General features: G+C 35.8%; 1 protein-coding gene across 1 annotated transcript in view; it reads left to right on the forward strand.

Annotated features, from left to right (window-relative positions):
- The window catches only part of LOC135124442 (transcription factor IIIB 90 kDa subunit), a 105,168-nt gene extending 79,671 nt beyond the window's left edge, over positions 1 to 25,497 (forward strand). The window contains exons 9-12 of the mRNA XM_064049496.1: positions 2,683 to 2,889; positions 12,548 to 12,794; positions 24,908 to 25,041; positions 25,224 to 25,497. Of these exons, the coding sequence (XP_063905566.1) occupies positions 2,683 to 2,889; positions 12,548 to 12,794; positions 24,908 to 25,041; positions 25,224 to 25,384 (749 nt within the window). The 3' untranslated portion in view covers positions 25,385 to 25,497. The remainder of the gene's footprint in view (positions 1 to 2,682; positions 2,890 to 12,547; positions 12,795 to 24,907; positions 25,042 to 25,223) is intronic.
- Positions 25,498 to 27,241: the final 1,744 nt, after the last annotated feature.

Consider the following 27,241-nt stretch of genomic DNA (forward strand, 5'->3'; position numbering starts at 1 on the left):
ACAAATGTAAAATAAGAAATTATCGTTTGGCATATATAATTTACCAAATAACTCGCAATTCTTCGTTTGGTAGGCCCTGAAATGTGAATATATGCTTGTGTAATTACTTTATACAAGAAGAAATATAAAAATAAGAACAGTACCTGTTAAATTGTTTAATAATTTCAAAAATTTTACGAAAAAAACGCATTTTACCTAACAACTTAACCCGTAAGCGTAATATCATATAAAGTAAAATTTTTATTTAAAAAAAATTATTACAAAAAAAATACATATTTGTCGACTCGCATAAAGTGCAGGTAATTGGTATGGGTCGACGCAGGTAAGAATAATTAAAGAATTCATGAAACCGGAAGTCCATAGGGATTAAGCGAAAAAAGATATTTGACAAAATGTACGGTTTGGGTCATTTTTACCCACGCGCGACTGCTTAAGGGTTAAGCAACGTCTCAAAATAAAACTCAAGATTGTGTAAGTCAAAAAAAATATATATATACATGATGAATAAAAAAATTGTTTATTGAGTGAAGGTCTGCTTATATAATTTTTTGTTACGTGTAGTTTGTTTCTTATTATTTTTATATTTAATTTTACCACAACAACGGAATCATATATAATAAATTTTTATTATTTATTTCATAACCACCGTTGTTGTTCGTTTGCGACGACTTTTTAAACAAAAAGTGTGTTATGTTTACTATCTTTTCCAAGAATTCCAAACACGAGGGAGAGAATAAGGCGCACAACAGGGATCCTGTATGAAAATTCATCGGACAAAGATTTTACCTTTTATTGTGAAAATCACATTTTTATACTATTTGTACAATTCTACCGGAAAAGCAGTCTTAAACAAGCAAAACTGGCAAAAATATTGTAACAAAACTGCCAAATTTCAAATATTTTAGACGTCAGTTGGGCGCCCTCATTCGGTCATAATGCGAACGACCACCCACGGAAACGGGTCACGAAAAACGGCGAGCCGTCTCTACTGATTGTTATCTATGCTGTGGTTTTACTAACTACGTGATATTTGTAAAATAAATAAAAAAATTGAGAACAATCGGTCCAGTAGTTCCGGAGCTTATACGTCTAATAAAATCATCAACAGACGAAAATAGGGTTATGAAACGTAAAAAAACATGAAATTAACCATCGAAAGGATCCCATTACAGTACTTATTTAGCTTACGCTTGTGAAAGAAAAAAAAAACGCTTTTGATGAATAATTTCTAAGATATTTAGATTTTAATGTAAAGACCTAGTCATACTTACAAATTCACAGTAACACCATTTTTAAAAAAGAAGGTTTGAAATTTCACAGTTTCAAATAGGTAGTACAAAGGCTCAAACAAGCTCTAAACTTCAGCAAAAAGAGGCGACAGAAGACAGACAGACTGATAGACAGATTGATAACACATCAATACAATTTAAACGGTTTATATATTGTTTGGTTATCATCAATTTACTAGCACGCATCAAAAACAAGAACAAATTTAATATAACGCTGAGAAAACAATGCAATTTGCTTATTTATCTGTAGAAAGACGAGACCTTTGTGTACTAAAATACGAGAGATTACATTATTATTCTTTACCTTTGCTAGACGCTGAACAGGAAAATCTTACCCAACATGCCATTTACCCTAAAGCGAAAGCCCTCAGTGTATTTTCCATGAAAATCGCGGTGTTGATTGATCTATAAATGTCAAGAGAGGGTGTAAGTTAATTTAGAAATTTATTTTTAAAGGGGCTTTAAAGTGTTAAATTAAATAAGAGAATACAGTACGCGTACACTGTCCTATTTTAATAAAAACACAAACGCCCAAAGTTCGTCGGAAAATTTAGATTTAGGTTATCCGTAGCGAATAAATTCCGTAATTTGTTCGATAAAGCTATCTAGCGTTCTGCTGTGGGAACGACGCTTTATTAGTTCAATAAAGTAGCGTTGAAACTCTCACCAATTCTGAACGGAGAACACTGCAAATAATGCAACTGAACCGGTGTTTGCAATTTGTTCTTACTTATCTTGTTAATTCCAATCTGCTTATAAACGGTTCCGGATCATTGGGTTGTAATGTTTTAAGCATTCGTGTGCACTATCTCCGGGATTAGTTCTTGTCGTTACGTTATAAAATATCTTCATAGTTAGTTAAAGAAAGGTTAACTTAGACCGAAGCAACTTTTGTAAGCAAAATTCAAATAGCGTAGACCTGACCGTGCAAACAAGTCCGAGAGTGACCAAACCGTGTATCGCGTGTCATTAGGAACTCACACGTGCAAACTGTGTCTTAAGATAAATTCATAATTGAAGTGGTTTTGCCTCATTTGCAACCAATCATCTGTCCTAAATTTTTAAATTTTGTTGTAGGCGTCGAAGCATCCTACAATGAAAAATTGATTTTCTGGTTGAAGTAACGACGAAGTGATAGGCCAAAGTTTGCTCTTTAAGTATGCGAACTTGACAAGAAAAAATATTTTCATCCAGTATTTAAATAGAAATACATGGCAAAAATTTCAGATATAATTATAAAATTCAGTCCCATGGACTAGCAGAACAGGTGCGCTGAACCCTCAAAGCTAAAAAACCAGCCCTCTTTCACGTAATCATGTTCATAGCAGAAATTGCAAAAACAGCTCGCCGCGCTCGCCTAAAGCACTAAACCACTCCGCAAATTTTATTTCAGGTCCCGACATCGCAAGCATGGGCCTCGCCAGCTCCCTAGACGACACCTCCAACGCAGTCCAGCCGCATTTGCCCCTCGAGGTGGATTTAACGTTCGACGACATCGACGACGAAGAACTCGACTCCTACATTATGACGGAGCACGAATCACAAAGTAAAAACGCCATTTGGCTTAAGCGGAACGCCGCCTTTTTGGAGGAGCAAAAAAGTAAGTGATGCGTTATTAAAATTCCACCCTGCATTATTTTGTACCAGAATCGAATCAAGCGAAAGCATATATTATCCGGCGGAGGCGGTGCAAAGATAGCTTCGGCAATTAAGTCAAAGCCGAAATGTCAGTGTGACTTTTGACTGCAAGCGAATCATTCAAAATAAAATTTGCAGAACTGCGTTTATTTTGTGGATTAATAGGGAACGGTTGTGTGCACAGGCACGTGTAATTAAATTAATTCACTCCGGGTTGTATGCACAAGACTGCATCGCCAACTCCAGTTTTCTAGAATTTACACAAGCATCCGAGCTTAATGCAGCGTGATAAACCCAAGTTGCACCGTGCTCGTAAGTTACGGTTAAGCAACAATAAGAAGGTCGTCGAGGAAGTAAACACCTGCTAAAACACAGGTTGTGGATTGCACGTTCTGGAATTATCCGTCGATGCACTGGCGTAACTACCGGTGGACCGCCTTCTAGGAGCTCGGCCCGGTCCAAGTAGCATTTTTTCTTTTGAGCATTGATCTGACCTGACCTGGCCTGACTTTCACCCAGAATCATGAAAATGAAATATGACGAATTTTGAGATAATTTTCAAAAATTGACTTTGTTGTACCCGAATATTTCAAAAACCAGGGGCTGTATCCACTTTGATTTGTTTTCCCTGATAGACATTGCAGTCCTGCACGCACACGTCTTTGTCAACCCAGAATTTCTGGAATCGTTACAATGTTGTTCCAGAATGGTGAAAATACTCGTAAAATGTGAGAAAATTGAAGATAAAAATGTGACTTTGAACACGAATATTTCGAAAACTAATCGCTATACCGACTTTGAAGTATTTTCGCAAATGTACTTACATTCTTGTTCAATCACAATATTTTTCATAATTTTGAACGATGCAATATTTCCGGAGTTGCCCTTAACAAAAATGTTACGATTGTTCCGGTACTTTCGGTGTTCGTCTGCAATCTTAGTCCGGGAACCGGGACCATCAATACGCTGTGTTTTTCGACCCAGCTCTTCTAAATCTATATTCCATATTTTTTGCGGATTTTTAGAGAACTAACATCCGGCTCGAAGGACTAATGTGGAAACTGACGATAATTATTATTTGTGGAATGGAAGATGCATTGTCAGTACATGGGTTCACTTTTAGTTAAGTTCATGTCATTATTTTTCACACACCCGACAGGAGCCGAAATCCCCGAGTGGTTTCATACAGTATCATTTCTTCCCAAACGCGATATTTTTCATAATTTTTGGCCACCCAGGTTCTGGCGTTGCACTAAATATGTCCTTAACAATGTTAGAATTTGCGCGGGTAAGGTAACTTAGCAATAACCTCCCTGAGAGGGATTTATTGTGAAGAGGTCAAAATTTTTGACCTCTTCACAAGCAGCGTCGAAAACAATCAAAATAATTTCTTTTGTTGATTTGCACTCACCCTTAAAATTCGTACCATTTTTTCAAAATCACCAAAATGAAAAAAAAAATTGGTCTAAAGAGTTTAGACAGTACTTCCCTCGCTGTCGGAAACTTGACGACTGCATGCCTATTGTGTTTTTTTTCTCATTACATTTTTGTAGTGGGAATTTAAAAAAAAATTGCGATGACGTCATCAACATTTTTGCAAGGACACGTATATCAGTTGGGATAGATGTAGTGTAATACTAAGAATAAAATTATTATATTCTCAAATTTTCGGGAAAATGAATTGGGTCGTTTTGAATATTGATTTGTAATAATCAATAAAATAACGAAACAATTTACTCACGTATACGTATCAGAGGCAACTGAAAATCGTGTATGTGTAAACATTCTTAATTTAAGATGACAGGCGTAACAGCATACGTGAGAGTCAAACAGAGAAACTGTAAACAAAACGACCATCGGTTTTATTGCTTCGACTTCCGCTTATTATATAAAACATTGGGTTTTGTTTTAATTCTTGACGGTGAAATTCACAATTGGTTGATTATAAACATGTCTATTTCACATTCGCGGAACCAAGTGAGCGCATAAAACAAATGCAGGTCTGTAATGTTAAAGTCGATGTAAATAAGCGTGCTACCCTTATGTTTCAACCGAGTTTTTCCTTTAACAAATTTTGTGTCTACCAAATTGGGTTGGTTGGGGTGTAATACTAATAATAAGTGTTGCCTTTAATTTAATTAATAAAATAAATTGACTTCATTAATTTTTTTGAACCACCTCTTAAGAAAATCTAAAAAATATGAATGGAATGATAAATCACAAGTACAAACTCATCATATTTTTTGCATTTTAGATAGGATTTATTCAGCAAAATTTAAGGGTGACGTCATCAATTTTTTTAGGAGGGATGAACAAATACATTTTGAACAAAAGTTTACCATGCTTATAATAACTTTAAAATATTCCCAAGATTTCAAAGCATTCGGTTTTGTAATTCCTGATTAAATCGATAAAATAAATTCACGCCTTCATTAATTTTTTTGAGTCACCCTGCATATGCAAATCAAAAAATATGAATGGAATGATAAATCACAAGAACAGACTCATCATGTTTTGTACATTTTAGATACGATTTATTCGGCAAACTTTTGAGCTGACGTCATCAGTTTTTTGTAGAAGATAACCAAATATATTTTGACTAAAAATTTATTATGCTCTTTATAACTTTAAAACATCTGCAAGATTTCAAAGCATTCGGTTTTGTAGTTCCTGATTAAATCAATAAAATAAATTTACGCATTCATTAATTTTTTTGAGTCACCCTGTATATGCAAATCGAAAAAATTTGAATGGAATGATAAATCACAAGAAGAGACTCACCATATTTTGTACATTTTAGATAGGATTTATTCAGCAAAATTTTGTGGTGACGTCATAAATTTTTTAGGGGGGACGACCAAATACGTTTTGATCAAAAATTTACCATGCTTATGATAATTTTAAAATATCTTCAAGATTTCGAAGCATTCGGTTTTGTAGTTCCTGAGTAAATCAGTAAAATAAATTTACGCTTTCATTTATTTTCTTGAATCACCCTGTATATGCAAATCGAAAAAATATGAATGGAGTGATAGATCACAAGTACAGACTGATCATATTTTGTACATTTTAGATATGATTTATTCGGCAAATTTTCGAGCTGACGTCATCAAGTTTTTGGAGGGGATAAGCAAGTATATTTTGACTAAACATTTATTATGCTCTTTATAACCTTAAAACATGTGCAAGATGTCAGAGCATTCCGTTTTGTAGTTCCTGATTAAATCAATAAAATATATTTACGCATTCATTAATTTTTTTGAGTCACTCTGTATATGCAAATCCAAAAAATATGAATGGAGTGATAAATGACAAGTACAGGCTCATCATATTTTGTACATTTTATATATGATTTATTCGGCAAACTTTCGAGCTGACGTCATCAAGTTTTTGGAGGGGATAAGCAAATATATTTTGACTAAACATTTATTATGCTCTTTATGACCTTAAAACATCTGCAAGATTTCAGAGCATTCGGTTTTGTAGTTCCTGATTAAATCAATAAAATATATTTACGCATTCATTAATTTTTTTGAGTCACCCTGTATATGCAAATCCAAAAAATATTAATGGAGTGATAGATTACAAGTACAGACTCATCATATTTTGTACATTTTAGATATGATTTATTCCACAAACTTTTGAGCTGACGTCATCAAGTTTTTGGAGGGGATAAGCAAATATTTTTTGACTAAAGATTTATGATGCTCTTTATAGCCTTAAAACATCTGCAACATTTCAAAGCATTCTGGTTAGCAGATTAAAAATTAAATTTCAAAATGTTGTTTTATAATTTTGATTTTTTTTCCAAAAATCTGGACGTTTCGGGTGAAAAGTCGATTCAGAGTTGTAAACTACATGTGTAGGACTATGTTATTTTATACAATTGAAAACCCATTTACTATGTACAATTTTGAAGTGACGTCATCGCATTAGTGGTGGGGATGATTAGACAAATTTTGGTTAGCGTTTTACCATCTACATGATATTCTTAATATAAGTACAAAATTTCACAACAATCGGTCGAGTACTTTCGGAGATTATCTGTCTTATAAAAATTCGGGACGGCAGACGGACAGACAGACGGACGGACAGACGGACAGACGGACAGACAGACGGAAATGGGAGACCTATTTCTTCGTCTTCTAGGGGTCATGAAAGATCGAGAAAACGTAAAAGTAGAGAGTCGGCCGACGGACTCGATTACAATACTTCCTTTGCTTACGCTCGGGAAGTAAAAAGGTATAACAAATTTTTAAAGTTTGAGTTTGCTTGCATTGCTGCTCGAACACGATATTTTTCATAATTTTGGGCCATCCAGTATTCCAGAGTTGTCCCTAAACATGCCCTTGGTAGAAGTGTTACGATTGTTCCGGGATTTTCAATGTTCGCCTGCAATTTTAGTCCGGGACCATCAACATCCGCTGTGTTTTTCGACTCAGCTCTTCTAACTCTATATCCCATATTTTTTGTGGATTTTTGGGCAACTTCGTGAAAAATTCAATTTTTGTCCTCGTATGAAATTTTTAACCATCGACTGAAAGTACCAGAAGAATTTCTTCTGCTGATTTCGACCTCTAGAAGTTTTTTACGGCTTTATTTCTTCGAAAATTCTTACAAATTTCCAATATTTGGTCCTGATTTCAAATATTCGAAAACTGGTCTCCGTATCGAGTTTATATTTTTCTCCCTGATAGACGTTTCATTTCATTCACAAATGCGATTTTTTCAGTCTGTGGTCACCAAGGTTTCAGAAATTGCACTAAATATGTATATCCGTAATAAAACTGCTTAGGTAATTTAGCCAAAAGTAAAATTTTTAGGGATTCATTTTTTCGCAAATTATTACCATTTTTCTAAAATTATCAAAATGGGATATGACACATTTTGAAGATTTTAAAAATTCGAATTTGAACCCGCTACGAAACTCCGTGAGCGTACTGTGACGGTCCGAAGTTTCGCCGATATCGCGCGAGGGTGGCGTACCTCAGTGCCAAGCCCTCGGCCGACTAGTGCCGTTAAAGACAAACACGTCTGGCCGACCTAGGCTTTGAGGTCACCTTCGCAGAGGTGGAGCCTTCGGTCGGGAGCGATGGTGCTCTGGCGCGAAAAAAAAAAGCGGCGGAATTTTTCTAACAATCGGGTTTTTCCCTGCCACCAGCTACACGGCTAAAATAATCTTATGGTTAATTTTTAAAAATATAAAACAACAATTCGGTTTGAACTATGTATTTACAAGAAAAAAAAAACAAAATGTCCGACACGGTCGTTCCCTCCTGGACGGCGACTTCCTTCGGGATGACTCCTCCTAGACTTGGGGGCGGCTATCCTGGAACGGGAAATCGCACGAGACGGTAAGGCGACACAGGAGGGGAGCGCGTCGACGGAAAACAACGGTTTCGGTTTCTTGTGGCTAACGGGAGAAAAAAACTGTGACGGCGGTACGGTTTTTTGCTCGGAGGAGGCGATTCAAAAACTGTTCGCAAACAGGCAGAAAACCCAAAATGGTACTTATGGTAGTCGGTCTCAACTGGGTGTTTTGCACTTCTCAAAAACTATTTTAAAAACAGCCACAGCACTTCTCAGGCTAAAACTCGGAAAAGAAATCCCTGTTTCCGGGCCGCGAAAATTCCCTTCGTTACAGTATCTACTTTGGAATATTTTTCCTCATACACGTTGCATTCCTGCTCAAACACGATATTTTTCATAATTTTGGGCCACCCAATATTTCCGGAATTGCTGTGTTTTTAGACTCAGCTCTTCGAAATCTTTCTCCCATATTTTGTTGTGAATTTTTAGGTAACTTCGCTAAAACTGAATTTTTGTCCAATGCCTCTTTCAATGAAATTTTCAACCTCTTCCCAAGCACCACCTAAAATTATTAGAACTTCTTCTGTTGATTTCGTCCTGTAAAAGTTTTTTACGGCTTCATTTCTTCGAAAATTCCTACAAGTTTCCAATATTTGGCCTTCAATTCGAATATTCGAAAACTGGTCACCATATAGAATTTATACTTTTCTCCCTGACAGACGTTCTAGGAAATGGGTTGATTAAAACACAATTGTCCTTAAAGTGCGTGTATTAAAAATGCGATCCGTTCGTTTTAAAAGCTTATTACGAACATGGGGGTGGCGTACCTCAGTGCCAAGCCCTCGACCGACTAGTGCCGCTGAAGACAAACACGTCTGGCCCACCTAGGCTGTGAGGTCACCTTCATGCCTTAGGTGAAGCCCTAGGTCGGGAGCGGTGGTGGTCGGACGCGGGGGAAACAAAACGATGGAATTTTTCTAACAATCGGGTTTTTTCCCTGCCACCAGCTACACGGCTAAAAAAATGTTATTGCTAATTCTTAAAAATATAAAATTATAATTCGGTTTGAAGTACAAGAAAAAGAACAAAATGTCCGGCAAGCTTGTTCCCTCCTGGACGGCGACTTCCTTCGGGATGACTCCTCCTAGACCTGGGGGCGGCGACCCTGGAACGGGAATCGAGCGGAAAACGACGTGTACTCAACGGTTTCGGTTTCTTGTGACTAACGGAAAAAAAATTGGTGACGGCGGTAAGGTTTTTCGCTCGGGGGCAGCGATTCAAAAACGGTTCCCAAACAGGCAGACAACCCAAAACAGTACTTACGGTAGTCGGTCTCAACAGCCACATCACTTCTTTTCAGGCCAAGACTCGAAAAGAAATCCCTGTTTTTCCACCGACCTCGTCCCAGTTTCCGGGCCGCGAAAATTCGCTTCGTTACAGTATCTACTTTGGATTATTTTTCCTCCTACACGTTGCATTCCTGCTTAAACACGATATTTTTTATGGTTTTGGGCCATCCAGTATTTCCGGAGTTGTTGTGTTTTTAGACTCAGCTCTTCGAAATCTTTCTCCCATCTTTTTCGTGAATTTTTAGGTAACTTCGCTAAAAACTGAATTTTTGTCTAATACCTCCTTCGGCTTTATTTCTTAGAAAATTCCTACCATTTTCTCAGAATTTCCAAAATGAAATCTGACACCTTTTGAGATATTTTAAAAATGTGACTTTAACCCCAAGTATTTCAAAAAGTAGTTGTTGTATCGATTTTCGATTGTTTTCCCTCATACAAGTGGCATTCCTTTTCAAACACCATTTTTCTCATAATTTTTGCCATCCAGTATTTCCGGAGTTGCGCTAAATGTGTGCAACGATTGCTGTGGAATTTTCAATATTGCCCTATTGGTCATTGTAGGGCCACTTCCCCATAAGTTGCTCAATTTTTTACCTCTTGAGTATCGTTAAAAATTACCAAAACAATTTTTTTATTGATTTAAACCTCCGAAAGTTTTCTACACTTATGGGCCCGATAGAGCCACGGAAATCAGGTCCGGACTTACATTGTAACGCCGCTACGCCAGCGGTTTAGCAATATTTTGCAATTCATCCGTTTCGTGCAATTTACTTAGCTAAAAGGCTTTCTTACATACGAAAACGCCTTTGTGTTATGTCATACATTCGCTAGCGATCATCGATTATGTCTGCGTCGGCTGAGCTACTGATTAATTGAATTTTACCCTTCCGGGAAGTTCCAGTTGGCACATACACAAATTGGACGCGATTTAATTCAGATATACATAAATCATTGAAAATTTAGAGACAGGTGAAATGTGTAACGATTTTGAAATCATACTTGGATGAAATTGGATTCTTTACATATTTTTATTCCTGTGACAATATGCAGAAAAGTTCCTACGCCGGACCACCACCTAATTTTTATTTACATTTAAACATACATATATATATAGGTAATCAAATCGTTGCGCCCAATTTGCAGCTCTCTTAGTGCTACTATATCGTTTCCGCAGGTAGAAGTGACGTAATTACTTCCTCTGATTGCACCGTTTGTTCCCTAACCGAGCAAAACCACCGGTAATGCATACTGCATTCTCGTTGAACATCGCACGGTAAAAAACACCGAACCCAGCTACAAGAAGACTAGGACGGTACATAATGGCCATTAATAAATATGTCACTTGCAAGAGATCTAAGTCTGTAATTAGATTGTGCATTTCAGCTCTTGGAAATCCGATTCTCTACAACATGCTGTGAATAGGAGCTCTATGGCTTTGTAATTAAGTGATTTAACTAATTTGCTTGTAAGTAATTTAGGCGGCGCTTGGTAAATCCCTAATAAATGATCATTTGTTCTTCGCTAACGAACGTCACGGCAAGGTGAAGTTTTAAAATGATAAATTAATTTTTTCCCGCTTTTAATTGATTTTGTATTAAATACACACAGCAAGCGTTGCACGAAACGTTGAATTTTATAAACTGGATTCTATTTAATCCTAGCTCTGCCCTTTTAGTTCCCGAGCGTAAGCTAAAAAGAATAGTAATAGAGTCCATCCGGCAAATAGCCATGTTCATATTTTTTGGCCATCTCATTACCCCTAGAATATGTAAAAGTAGGTCTCCTATTCCCTTGTGTTTGTCATTGTTCAGGACAAATCAGTGAAGTAAATTTCTGTATTCAATAAAAAAGAAACAAATGTTATACCTCCTCTAGGAAGTCCCTTTAATTTTATCTGTAAACACAGAAACCTTGTAGGCAACTCATACCCTCTACCCTTGTTTACAACTGAATTTCTCAGTTTATAATAGCCAATTTTCTCACCGGCAAATCACCACCGTTACACTGCCAGTACTCAAATATGCAGACAAATACCCTTCTTGTCTTCTCGATTATTTCCGAAGACAAAATTTCGGGTAAAAAAATGTCTTATCCGGATATATTTTTTGTTCTATCTTGAGCACGTCGCTTCGACTGGAACTTTCACCTACACCTTCACATAAAAACCAATCTTCGTCGTATTTTTCACTAAAATGTCGGTATTTTTTGTCCTCCACTATCATTCGCTTCCGCATGGCTCCCATCGCACGTCCGTCCGCCGTCATCTCGATTTCCACCCACAAATCTCCAACAAACAACGCCCAACACAACGTGGCATTTACACGCCAAAACAAGCGCATTACCATTTCCGGCTTGTCAGAGGTGCCACTTTGACACTCTTCCGCCTCATCGTCGGCGTTATTAGAGGCGACCGGATCGGATTCGCTCATCTTGGATTCCGTCCCAGCGCCATCCACTCACCAGAGGCGGCTCGTCGACTGACCTAGGGTTTTTAAGTTTTTAGTCATCATATTTGTTAGTTATCTAACCAAAAGTTTTCTTAGGTTGGTGTTATTATTCGTCTTACGAGCTGGTGTGCAATAAGAAACTAATTAAAACTACTTAAAACGCATGTGTTTATAAAAATATAATGTTTAAATGATTTCATTGGGCTTGGTCAACTGACCAAGATTTAACTATCAAATTAAGTTAAGTAACTGAAATACCTGAAAGACGTAATAGCTGAATAAATGTTGTAAATTGCTTTAATGCGGTTTATTTCGGGATGCGGGGGCGGCGTTTCACCTGTCGCCGGGGTCACGGGCCGCCGCTGCCGCTTACGGCCTCACCCACACTCCCCGAATTTTCCGATAATTTTGTCGTCAATCAATCAAAGAGCACGTCAGTTTTCACTTTTAATTTTTCGACGCACCGAGCGGCTTTTAAAAAACCTTGATGGAGTGAAAGGGTGTTCGGTTACAGTAAAAGCCGAGAAATTGAAGAAGGAGCGGGAGGAGGGCAAACCGGAGAAGAAGAAGCGGAGGAATGCGAGGAGGAAGCCGATGGGGCCCACGAACTCGGCCGGAGAGGCCATCGAGAAGATCCTCCAGGAGAAGAAGATCTCGTCGAAGATTAACTACGACGTGCTGAAGAGCCTGAACGCCACGTTTGCGAAGCCGGAGAGCGCGACCGAGGAGGAGGGGGCGGCGCAGCCGGTACCGACTAAAAGGTGAGTTTTCTTTGTCTATAGGTACAGACATAAGTGTTCTTAATGTGAAAATCGAGTAACTTTGGTGGCTACTGTGTCGGCGTCAAAGTACACAAAGTTAAAATTTTTAAGGGTGATTGGTGTCGAATTTAATACGGATGAACAGACAAATTTTGATTAGACAGACGGACTAAAACGAGAGACCCACTTTTTCATATTTTTTTTAGCCACGAAAAGTCCAGAAAATACAAAGTTTGTCACTCGGGACAAAAAAAAGACAATCAACATTAAGGATACGAAGTTCGTCCTCGCAAGCCCGCGTGGTACGTTCTGGATACCATTGAGGATAAGAGGCGCAGCCGGTTAGATAAATAGTCTACAATTGAAATTAACTCAAACAAAGAACAGAAAGACTAACGTCGTCGTTGTTTTTTTTTTTACTTCTTGAGCGTAACCCGGAGAAGTTTAATCATTTCCACCAACAATTTAATGACGTGAACTCACAATTTTGTAAGATAATCCTTACTTAAATCTTATAAAAAAGATATTTCTGTACTTGTAGTTTATTAATCTGCCTTTGTTTTTTATTTTAGAAAAAAATCAAAACTGTAAAACATATTACAATTTAAATTAGAATCTATAAAACCGACTGCAAACGTTTGAAGGTTATCGTAAACATATCTAATAATATGTAAAAATGGCTAATCAAAAATTTCTGTTTATTCTCTCCAAAAATTTGATAAAAGCGTCTCAAAATTTGGCTGTGGGCAAAGTATGTGTGTTCTCCGTCTGTGGCGATTTTTATTAGACAGATAATGTCCGAACTAACGAACCAATTGTTGTAAAATTTTATATGTGCCAACCAAAATTTGTGTAATCATTCCCAGCAATAATTTAATGACGTAACCTCAAAATTTTGTAAATTAAACATTATTACATTTTATAAAATAATATACTCCTACATGTGTGGTTTATGAATCCACCTTGATTTTTAATCATAGTTATTTTACAAAAATGTTTGCGCAGGGTTTACCGCGTGTTTCATATAATGAACATCTCGCTTACGTAGAGACAAGTAGGCGTGTTGGGATCATTTAAGGCGTTAGTTCGTATGTCATTCTCATCGATATTTTTTTTATTTATAGAGGATATTACGAAAAAAGAAACGAGTTCTGTTGGACTCTATTTTTGGGAAGAGAGAATTTGAATTTTTGCCCGAAACGTCCAGATTTTTGGAAAAAAAAAATCAAAATTTTGAAGCAACATTTTGCAATTTAATTTGGAATCTGCAAAACCGAATGCTTTTACGCTTATGATAAGAATGATATATCATAATATATTTACTTATCCCCTCCAAAAAACTGATGACGTACAACTCAAAAGTTTACCGAATAAATCCTATCTAAAATGTACAAAATATGATGAGTCTGTACTTGTGATTTATCATTCCATTCATATTTTTTGGATTTGCATATACAGGGTGACTCGAAGAAATTAATGAATGCCTGAATTTATTTTATTGATTTAATCAGGAACTACAAAATTGAATGCTTGAAAACTTGGAGATGTTTTAAAGTTATCATAAGCATGGTAAATTTTTGATCAAAATGTATTTGCTCATCCCCCATAAAAAATTGATGACGTCACACCAAAATTTTGCTAAATAAATCCTATCTAAAATGTACAAAATATGATGAGTCTGTACTTATGATTTATCATTCCATTCATATTTTTTGGATTTGCATATACAGGCTGACTCAAAAAAATTAATGAATGCGTGAATTTATTTGATTGATTTAGTGAGGAACTATAAAACCGAATGCTTTAAAATCTTGGAGATGTTTAAAGCTATCGTAGGCATTGTAAAGTTTTGATCAAAATGTATTTGCTCATTCCACCTGAAAATTTAATCACGCCGCCCTAAAATTTTGCAGAAAAAATTCTTTCGAAAATGTGCAAAATGTGATCAGACTATACTTGCAACTCATCATTGCATTCATATTTTTTAGATTTGCTTATACAGGTGACCAAAAAAAAATAATGAATCAGTCAATTTATTAAAGAAAGTGAAACTAGAAGCGAATAACTTTCGACCAATTTTTTAGAGATTCTTGTAGAACTTGTTTTTCTGAATACATTAATGTATCATACTTTAATCACCTATATCTGGCACTAATTCCAATGCTTTATGTTACAAAAATACACTTGTGTAAATTTAATCTAAAGTGTCCCGTTGTCAACCCACGGATTAACAATTGCTTCAAAAATATGAATAAATTGATAAAGTAAACCTGTATTAATGAATTATTATTATTAATTAGATTTCCCATTTGAAAATATTCCCATCAATATTATTTCAGCAAAGTATGTTAATTCCGATACGTGCCCTGTCGGAATAATAAAACACTGGGGTGTACCATACTTCACATTTGATCAATAAAAAATATAATCGGATTCAAACGAGCACTAGGTTGTATGCCTAAGAATAACCTTATACGAACTCCACATACACTTGTATAAACGGTTGCTGTACAGTTTCGTTTTTTTTTTTGCGAAAAATTTCAATGCCTCGGAAGGCGGATTCATAAACAACAACTATGTTATTTTATAGAATTTAAATCCCACTGACCATGAACAATTTTGAGGGGACGTCATCACATTGGTGGTGGGGATGATTAGAAAAATTTTGGTTACCGTTTTACCATCTGCAAGACATTCCTAGTATACATACAAAATTTAACCACAATCGGTCCAATAGTTTCCGAAATTACGTGGCTAATAAAAATCGACACAGACGCCAAACAGGCAGACGGAAACGTCGAGAACACATACAAGTATCCATTCATCCGATGGGCTCGATTACAAACACTCGATAAGGATGAAATTCGAACCCACAGGGGCGGTAGAGCACAAGTTCGACAATCCAACCCGCCCACGAGATATTTGATACATGGAAAATATTCCAAAAAAATGTTGTAACGTAATTGTAAAAAAACAAGGCGAATTAATAAACCACAAGTACTGGAGTATATTATTTTATAAAATTTAGATAACCGTTCGTACACAAAATGATGCGGAAACGTCAACAAATTGTTGTTGGGGATGGTTAGACAAATTTTGATTGTCGTTTTACCACCTACACGATATTTCTAAATCACTTACAAAATTTGACAACAATCGGTCTAGTAGTTTCGGAGATTTATCTGGGGGCAGACGGAAACGGGGACCAATTTTTGGGTACTCTCGAGGTCATGAAGCATCGAAAAACATTCGTCGAATTACGCTCGGGAAGTGACAATGAATTTCTCGGAATCAAAGTACATAATTTATCTAAGAAATCGAACTCGTTTAACTGCAATGTTTACCATTGTTTTTTCACCAGAACTGTAATTAATGAAGGCGTTAAACAATCCTCGACATTAAAGTATTGTTTTAGAAACCAATTACTACAAACATAGATGAGTTTGTATTGTTACGTTGAACGGGTGATTAAAATCGGCGTGGGTAAAACTCAACAATTTATTTACTAGCTTGAATTTACACGACTAACTTATTACAATAATTCCGGCGCAACTTATTCACTTCTTGATGTTTCGCAATCGAGGTCTTTCTCGAATCCATCGCGACTTCCGCTTCCAGGCTTTCCTTTTCCACACACTAGAAGAAACACATACATTCTGGAAGACCCATAGGCGTCGTATGGGTTTATTTCATAACAATATTATGAACGCACAAATATAAATCTTTTCTTTTTATTTACGAATGAACATGTAAGTATTAAAAAAAAGTGTGTCGTTCGTAACTCTTCGGTTTTGATATTTCTCCGCTTTTTCGTAGCATTTGTAACGGTTCCATGTTGTGAAACCACCGGACGCAATATTTTTCTTAAGCCGTATCTTAGTTATTTGTTGAATTCGCTTAACTTCCAGCTTTGTGCAACTATAAAAACAAACCTGCAATAAAATTCCCAGTCGACATGGCGCGTGTATCCAGCAGTTCGCCTAAAAAACCATAAGTAATAAAATTTCTGGGATTCTTCAACCAAAACATTTTTTTTACTCCATTAAAAGCGTCTGTTTTTTTATCTGGTTGTTTACTGCGACCGGCAGTGAATGGCACAATTTTTCCCAGATAACTAACCACTTCGGTGCACTAAATTACAGATGTTTCAGATGCAGCGTCAAGTTCGCCCACAAAATGCATAATCTCGTCCCGCGTTTCGTGCAATAGCGATAAAGCGAAAATAATTTCAAGGGTTATCCTCCGGCGAACGCGTGTCGGAAAGGGGCGAAAAAATTGCTGCAATTAGGGTCTCGTGCAGCGCCGGAAGTTGAGTGTCAACGACGACAAAATTTCGCAACATGTAAATGCAAATTTATTACGTCCTTCACTAAGTAGCTCCGGTAATGATAATCCGCCTGCGGTGGCTGTAAGTCCCGAACAGCAGAAGCCGCTGACTCGATAAAGGAGTGGCGGAGGATTACACAGGAGTTCGGAAGTTTGCAATTGTGCAGTTGCCTGTTTTTATATTTACAGATAGAAACTGGGTTTGTGTAAAGCAGGAAGTGCTTCATTTTAGGGAAAAAAACTTGCGTGTGGACTGGTAATGAGGTAATGACGTTCTGGGGGTGAGATGATGTATCGTGCAGCATTTGTGGTGATTCGCAGGAAAAAATATTTTGATCCAAAATTACGTGACAATGTGGTATTTTTTTTGTAACAAATTAGCTCCAAATGGATTAATTAGTCTCAACACCAATTGCTCGTAGACTACATAATTAATAAAATAGAAAGAAAATGTTCGATCTACTGTGTAAAAATCCATAAAACAACTTTGTTATTGAAGGATTACTAATAAACGCCTGACGGGTATTATTACGAGAGTTTTAATAATTAAAAGCTGAAATAATCGCTTGCATATAATTTAGGGATCATTAAATATCCAATTGGCTATTACGAGGTGTGTTATTCTCGTTAATGTATGTATTGTTAACAATTACGTTAAGTACCAAATCAATTCAAGTACATAGTTGAAATTGTGGTTACGTTTTAACATACTCCTGCAGGCGACTGAATCATAACTTATGTATTCATTCCAATCTTCAAGACTACTGAATACTTTGAAATTTCAATTGTACTCTATAATTTTATGTACGACCTGAAAATGTTACTTTAGAACAAATGAATAAATAATTATGTAACACTTTCAGACAGGGCAACTGTTAACAATTAAGAAAAATATTTACGTGCATAAAAACCATTTTTAAATTGCAAATTAAATATGACGCTTCTTGTGCAAGACTTTTAATCAAGAGTTAAATTATTGTAAGTACCTAATAAGTAAACACCGACTCCTATTAATATTAATAAGTTTTGAACTTCATTTGTGTTAATACAATTGTTTGTTTATAAAATATATGTTAATAAAACGACTAAACAAGTTCCATTTGGGCCGTTGCTTTTATATATTCGCCCATAAAAATGAGTTCTTCCCGAGCGTAAGCAAAGGAAGTATTGTAATCGAGTCCGTCGGCCAACTCTCTACTTTTACGTTTTCTCGATCTTTCATGACCCCTAGAAGACGAAGACATAGGTCTCCCATTTCCGTCTGTCTGTCCGTCTGTCCGTCTGTCCGTCTGTCTGCCGTCCCGGATTTTTATTAGACAGATAATCTCCGAAAGTACTGGACCGATTGTTGTGAAATTTTGTAGTTATATTAGGAATACCATGTAGATGGTAAAACGCTAACCAAAATTTGTCTAATCATCCCCACCACTAATGCGATGACGTCACTTCAAAATTGTACATAGTAAATGGGTTTTCAATTGTATAAAATAACATAGTCCTACACATGTAGTTTACGACTCCGACTTGAGTTTTTACCCGAAACGTCCAGATTTTTCGAAAAAAATCTAAGTTATTAAACAACATTTTGCAATTTAATTTTGAATCTGCTAACCCGAATGTTTTGAAATGTTGCAGATGTTTTAAGGCTATAAAGAGCACCATAAATCTTTAGTCAAAATATATTTGGTTATCCCCTCCAAAAACTTGATGACGTCAGCTCAAAAGTTTGCCGAATGAATCCTATCTAAAATGTACAAAATATGATGAGTCTGTACTTGTGATATATCATATCACATCATATAGGAAGTATTGTTCCTTTGCTTACGCTCGGGAAGTAAAAAAAATTGGTCTAAAGAGTTTAGACAGTAGTTCCCTCGCTGTCGGAAACTTGACGACTGCATACCTATTGTGTTTTTTTTTCTCATTACATTTTTGTAGTGGGAATTAAAAAATTGTGATGACGTCATCAACATTTTTGCAAGGACACGTATATCAGTTGGGATAGATGTAGTGTAATACTAAGAATAAAATTATTGTATTCCCAAATTTTCGGGAAAATGAATTGGGTCGTTTTGAATATTGATTTGTTATAATCAATAAAATGACGAAACAATTTACTCACGTATACGGCGCCGGTGTGTAATATGTAGAGAGCGGATTTCTGTCGGGCTGGGCAAGGCCAAACTCGGTACGGCTCGTACGGGATGCGAATTCATTGCGGTTGCGGACTGCACTTCGTTTATTTGAGATTAGAATAACGCTGTTTCGTTGCACTCTGCTGTTAATTCCCGTTCTCATTTACTTAGCCGTTTGATTAATAAATCGTTAATTATATTTATGGAATTAGTACTGATTAAATTCAGTGATTATCTATCACCCGCTACTGAGTCCCGGCGATCCAGCGCGTCCCCACCTATAATCGTGACGTAGCCCGACAAAAATCCTCTGTCTAGTAATATGAAAGGCAACTGAAAATCGTTTATGTATAAACATTCTTAATTTAAGATGACAAGCGTAACAGCATACGTGAGAGTCAAACAGAGAAACTGTAAACAAAACGACCATCGGTTTTATTGCTTCGACTTCCGCTTATTATATAAAACATTGGGTTTTATTTTAATTCTTGACGGTGAAATTCACAATTGGTTGATTATAAACATGTCTATTTCACATTCGCGGAACCAAGTGAGCGCATAAAACAAATGCAGGTCTGTAATTTTAAAGTCGATGTAAATAAGCGTGCTACCCTTATGTTTCAACCGAGTTTTTTCTTTAACAAATTTTGTGTCTACCAAATTGGGTTGGTTGGGGTGTAATACTAATAATAAGTGTTGCCTTTAATTTAATCAATAAAATAAATTGACTTCATTAATTTTTTTGAACCACCTCTTAAGAAAATCTAAAAAATATGAATGGAATGATAAATCACAAGTACAAACTCATCATATTTTTTTGCATTTTAGATAGGATATATTCAGCAAAATTTAAGGGTGACGTCATCAATTTTTTTAGGAGGGATGAACAAATACATTTTGAAGAAAAGTTTACCATGCTTATAATAACTTTAAAATATTCCCAAGATTTCAAAGCATTCGGTTTTGTAATTCCCGATTAAATCGATAAAATAAATTCACGCCTTCATTAATTTTTTTGAGTCACCCTGCAGATGCAAATCCAAAAATATGAATGGAATGATAAATCACAAGTACAGACTCATCATATTTTGTACATTTTAGATACGATTTATTCGGCAAACTTTTGAGCTGACGTCATCAGTTTTTTGTAGAAGATAACCAAATATATTTTGACTAAAAATTTATTATGCTCTTTATAACCTTAAAACATCTGCAAGATTTCAAAGCATTCGGTTTTGTAGTTCCTGATTAAATCAATAAAATAAATTTACGCATTCATTAATTTTTTTGAGTCACCCTGTATATGCAAATCGAAAAAATTTGAATGGAATGATAAATCACAAGAAGAGACTCACCATATTTTGTACATTTTACATAGGATTTATTCAGCAAAATTTTGTGGTGACGTCATAAATTTTTTAGGGGGGACGACCAAATACATTTTGATCAAAAATTTACCATGCTTATGATAATTTTAAAATATCTTCAAGATTTCGAAGCATTCGGTTTTGTAGTTCCTGAGTAAATCAGTAAAATAAATTTACGCTTTCATTTATTTTCTTGAATCACCCTGTATATGCAAATCCAAAAAATATGAATGGAGTGATAGATCACAAGTACAGAGTGATCATATTTTGTACATTTTAGATATGATTTATTCGGCAAATTTTCGAGCTGACGTCATCAAGTTTTTGGAGGGGATAAGCAAATATATTTTGACTAAACATTTATTATGCTCTTTATAACCTTAAAACATCTGCAAGATATCAGAGCATTCCGTTTTGCAGTTCCTGATTAAATCAATAAAATATATTTACGCATTCATTAATTTTTTTGAGTCACTCTGTATATGCAAATCCAAAAAATATGAATGAAGTGATAAATGACAAGTACAGACTCATCATATTTTGTACATTTTAGATATGATTTATTCAGCAAACTTTCGAGCTGACGTCATCAAGTTTTTGGAGGGGATAAGCAAATATATTTTGACTAAACATTTATTATGCTCTTTATGACCTTAAAACATCTGCAAGATTTCAGAGCATTCGGTTTTGTAGTTCCTGATTAAATCAATAAAATATATTTACGCATTCATTAATTTTTTTGAGTCACCTTGTATATGCAAATCCAAAAAATATGAATGGAGTGATAAATTACAAGTACAGACTCATCATATTTTTACAGTTTGGATAGGATTTATTCGGCAAACTTTCGAGCTGACGTCATCAATTTTTTGGAGGGGATAAGCAAATATATTTTGACTAAACGTTTATTATGCTCTTTATGACCTTAAAACATCTGCAAGATTTCAGAGCATTCGGTTTTCTAGTTCCTGATTAAATCAATAAAATATATTTACGCATTCATTAATTTTTTTGAGTCACCCTGTATATGCAAATCCAAAAAATATGAATGGAGTGATAGATCACAAGTACAGACTCATCATATTTTGTACATTTTAGATATGATTTATTCCACAAACTTTTGAGCTGACGTCATCAAGTTTTTGGAGGGGATAAGCAAATATTTTTTGACCAAAGATTTATGATGCTCTTTATAGCCTTAAAACATCTGGAACATTTCAAAGCATTCTGGTTAGCAGATTAAAAATTAAATTTCAAAATGTTGTTTTATAATTTTGATTTTTTTTCCAAAAATCTGGACGTTTCGGGTGAAAAGTCGATTCAGAGTTGTAAACTAGATGTGTAGGACTATGTTATTTTATACAATTGAAAACCCATTTACTGTGTACAATTTTAAAGTGACGTCATCGCATTAATGGTGGGGATGATTAGACAAATTTTGGTTAGCGTTTTACCATCTACATGATATTCTTAATATAAGTACAAAATTTCACAACAATCGGTCGAGTACTTTCGGAGATTATCTGTCTAATAAAAATCCGGGACGGCAGACGGACAGACGGACAGACGGACGGACAGACGGACAGACGGACAGACAGACGGAAATGGGAGACCTATTTCTTCGTCTTCTAGGGGTCATGAAAGATCGAGAAAACGTAAAAGTAGAGAGTCGGCCGACGGACTCGATTACAATACTTCCTTTGCTTACGCTCGGGAAGTAATTAATGAATGCGTGAATTTATTTTATTGATTTAATTAGGAACTACAGAACCGAATGTTTTGAAATCTTGCAGTTCAAAAGTTTGCCGAACAAATCCTATCTAGAATATACAAAATATGATGAGTCTGTACTTGTAATTTATCATTCCAATCATATTTTTTTAATTTGCATATACTGGGTGACTCAAAAAAAATGAATGCCTAAATTTATTTTATTGGTTTACGCAGGAACTACAAATCCGAATTCTTTGAAATCTACTGCGAAAAAAAAACATAATAGGCATGCAGTCGTCACGTTTCTGACAGAGATTTAATGATGTTATTCAATTTTATCCATGAAGTTTGAATTGATCCTCTTGTGAACGTGTGGGTTCGGACGAGGGCAATCGTCTCGTCACGGATTGGTTCGAATTGCGGCTCTCTACGCCGGTAATCCATCAGCGACGGGAAATGCAATTCTAAGGAGACAGTGAGGATTAAGCCAAGCGTAATTTGTCGCCGGGGAGGTGATAGGATTGCGTAAGTCCTGCCAAGTACAATCCTGAGTCGAAGAAGGAAGTTGGAGTTGTGTCAGCCTTCGCTGTCGGAGTGCAGTTCCTAAATAGCGGTCATCCTTTCTACCCTGGACTTTTGTAGGGGTGATAACATGAGAGCAAATTTAGTAAAAAATTGAGAAAAGAAAGATTCTTTTTGTGTTTTTTGGTGACTTCACTTTTTCTCTCGTTTCTATTACGAAGCACTCAGTGGGTTAAATTCAAAAATTAAAACAACAAAATTCGTCCGAGTCAGTTATCCATAAAGATTTTAATGGAAAGAAATATTTGTTGTTCAGCGTACCACATAAAGTTTAATTTAGCCGTAATTAATTTAATAAAATGAATTTAGAGGATTCCAAACATGTTTTTAATTAATCCCAGAAAAAGTACAATCACATGAAATTACACACGAAAAACATAATTTTTTCACCGAACAGCGCTCATTTTAATACGTGCAGAGTGGCCGACGGCTTCGCTCTTGCATGCTCCGGAAAACTTGTTCCAAATTTACATACAAAAAAAATAATCAATATTTTGTTTTCATCAAGCATGGTTAATAAATAAAACAAAAGTTATGTTCTAGCAACTATAGTTGCTATATATAGGTAATAAATAGTGAGTATATGCTATCAACACGACTGTCATTCAACGTCAAGTAGTAATTTAGAAAAAATCTCCAGCAACGTGTCGACTTCTTATTTAGCAGAAAATTGAATTAGTCGCGATTAAATCAGTCCATCGATTCGGAAAATCCTTTCCGTCTACATTCTAGGCGTAACTGTTGTGTGTTGTAGTGTTAGTGTTATAAGAGGAAAATTTTTACTTCGTAAACGTCGATAAAAAAAACCGAGCTAATGAATGTACACATTACCGATGATTTGTACTTTTCCCACGACACTCTAATTAAAAACGAATTTTTATTCCTATGAATTATAGGAAAATAACGCATCTGTATAATGGGGGAAAGTTTTCATCAAACTTTTAAAATTGCGTTATGTTTTATCTAAAATGTGTCAGTATTTTCAGCGCTGCGAGTCACTGCTTAAAATGACAATAAAAATGAGATTATTTTTCATTGTAATCGAGTCCGTCGACCGACTGTACTTTTACGTTTTCTGGACCTTTCATGACGCCTACGAAGAAATAGGTCCCCCATTTCCGTCCGTCTGTCTGTCTGTCTATCTGTCTGCCCTCCCGATTTTTTTTTGTTAATGATGTTAAGGGATCCCTTCTGACCTAAATGTAACAGAAAATAAAATTTATTTGTTTTTAATTTGGTTACAACAAAAATACGATTTCGTCTTCGACTGACCGTTTGTTGATACATTCACTTCACTTCCGGGCGTTCCACTGATTTATGTCTTGCAGCCAGGCAGCAACCTACACAAAGAACTGCTTCCCCCACCCCAAAATTGATGACGTCTCATGTCATAATTGCCGAAAAATACTATCTAAATTGTACAAATTACGATGAGTCTATACTTGTGATTTATCATTGCATTAACATTTTTTACATTTGGATGAATACATTTTATGAATAAATTTTATTGATTAAATCAAGACCGGCTCACACCATTTTTCCCAAAACTTTGGGAGGGGGGGGGGGGGTATAATACGTTATTATTAGTATTACATGTTTTTACAAAAATGATGATTGACGTCACCACAAAATTTTGTAAATTAAAAACTTATTTGAAACATACGCGTAGCATGTTTCTTTACATTTACTTTAGCATTACATATTTACATATGTTTATTTCAACTTTGGTACCGCTTGTTATTTTTTCTACGGATATAACCAGGGGAAAATTTTGATCGTCAGGTGTCACAGTCGAACCTTTTGAAATATACAATTTTCCACCATAAATAAATTACCTACGTCGTGTTTTAAGGTGCCGGAATATTCCATTTTCAAGTTAAACACCAAAGTTCTATTTTTTAAGTGTCTAATATGAATAGGCTAGTTGAAAAAAAAATGCCAAAAGTATAATTCTACTTTTAAAATTTTAAAGAATAATCCATTGTTACAGACCTCGGTTAGACGAGGACGTCGCCAGGAAAGAAACAAAACCTACGAAGACCTCGAGTCGAAACAAGAAAGTCGACGTTGGTCTGCCGTTCGCCGAACAAGAAGCCAAAGTAGAAAAGAAAGATGAGCCGTCAGGTAAACACTTTGTTATTATATTTATTAAATACCCGTTATTCAAACATGAATACATACTTCGCAACACCGCAAAGCCAAGAATGTGACTTTTATTGTTCCCAAAGTTCAAGTTTACGACTCCCATTTGAATATGCGTACATACATACAGATTTCACGCATTTCATTTCACGCTTTATTTTTAGAAGAAGAAGAGCTAGATGAAGACTACGAAGAGGAGGACAACCCTGCTGAGGACTCCGTCAAAGAGAACGGCCTTCTGGAGATGTTGCGGCAGCACCGGGACGACGGCGAAGACGAGCAAGAGTACTTCGGTTACGACGAAGACGAGTATTCAGGATACTAGAGTAGGTTAATTGTGTTTCCAATTGTTGATCGCTGGCGGTTTTACACTTTTGTTGTTGTAATTTATTTATACATTTTGTATCTTTTAATATATGAATAAACGCTTAAAATGGATTTTTCATTTTTAGCGCACCCCACTTTCCGCCCGAAATGCGATTATTTCGGCCAAAGCAAAATTAGAAAAATTATTCCGCCGCTTCAAATTGCATTAAAATACCGAAGTCCTCGGCGACCCGTAATTATTCACAATGATTGAAATAAATCGCGATCGTTTTGTTGTTTTTACAGGCGAAATTTGAGGTCTGATGCATAATTTATAACGATTACTTCTTTACCTCCGTAACGAAATTACGCTGAAAATTTTACTCGTTTGCTTTATCTGTGATTTATTAAGGCGGAATGTCCGCAGCATGAAATTCGCAACAGGGTGAGGGTTTATTGTTTTTAATAGAACGCTGGAAGAGATTTTCGCGATAAAATGCAACTGTTTTATTGCAGCGCTAAAAATTTAGGTTTTTATGGAGTGCGGAGGAATTACAAGGATGAAATTACCATAATGAACGGATTATGTTTTGGTCGTTTTGCAGTTAATGAACCGAGAAAAAATGGATACATCAGCGTGAAACCAAAACAAGGAAACGTGGCACGAGTCTTTATGGAAATGAGTTGGGAACACCGATGTCGCGAAGCGGCAAAATTTTACTCGCGCAGTAATAACCCGAAAAAAAGTATGCGGCACTTTACTAATTTCCACTTAAGTTATACAAGATTCTAAAATTTATAATTAAAAAAAAAAAAGAGAAATAATGATGAAAATCTGTCAAGGCACGTATTAACTCACCGTCGAAATTAAGTTATATTACAGCCGCGACACTTCTCGAATCCGTTCACCCGCGTCGCCCCTTTTTCATTAAAACTTCAAGAAGCACCCCTATTGACTTAAAAAGTGGCTATTTTTCATATTAAATACGAGCGGCTTCGGCCAACCTCAACACGTAAAATAAATTTTAAATGTCTGTGCTCAAATTAATTCCCAAGGGTTTCCCCGGGCATTAGAAAAACTTTATTACTTTACAAGGCAGCAGAAAGAGCACGTGAATGTTATTACATCAAATTATGTTATATTGCGAAACCATCAAAAAACGTAATTTCTGGAAATTCAAATTTAATTTAAAAATTTAGATCGCTTATGAAAATATGAAATATCTCCGCATACAGGAATATTATTGTGAGACCGCGGCTGTTCTAATATTGTATGCACTTGTTGAAGCTCGCGAGATGAGGAGCGGAATGTAATATTAACGAGGGTTAAGTATGCCTGATTTAATAAGGTCAGACCATTTTTCCAGAGTGGATGAAAACTACGAGAATATTATTATTTATTCAAGTTGTGAAATCGAATTCTTGTACCTGTGGGGTGCGAGTCATGTTTTGATTAATGGTGGACTTGGAAGACTTGTTTTTTAAGGAAAGATGGAACGAAGCGAGTTTATGGAACATAATAAAGCACTTTGAAGTGCTTATACAACCAGATAAACGTGCATTATTCATCAAGAGACTATAAATTGCCAGAAAACTCAATAATAGGAAACAACTTTTCAAAGAAAAGTGCAGCGACGGGACAAACCTAATTTGCAAAACGGAACGTATTTTAAACTGTTGCATCGAGTTATAAAATATAAACGTGGCTTCCTAGGCAAGTGTTTCAGTTACAGTTCAAAATTTTGAGTTTTAGTTTTCTTTCTTGTCTTTATTTTATTCCCTTTTGTTTCCTAGTTTGTCTAAAAGCGATTAAAGTTGAGCAAATTTATTGCAGTCAACGCGGTAATTTAATCCACGTTCGGTGAATTCTCTAGTT

This window comes from Zophobas morio, unplaced genomic scaffold (assembly GCF_036711695.1).
Source record: "Zophobas morio isolate AGI-343-1 ecotype UQ-CSIRO unplaced genomic scaffold, CSIRO_AGI_Zmor_V1 ptg000007l, whole genome shotgun sequence".
NCBI classification, from domain to species: domain Eukaryota; kingdom Metazoa; phylum Arthropoda; class Insecta; order Coleoptera; family Tenebrionidae; genus Zophobas; species Zophobas morio.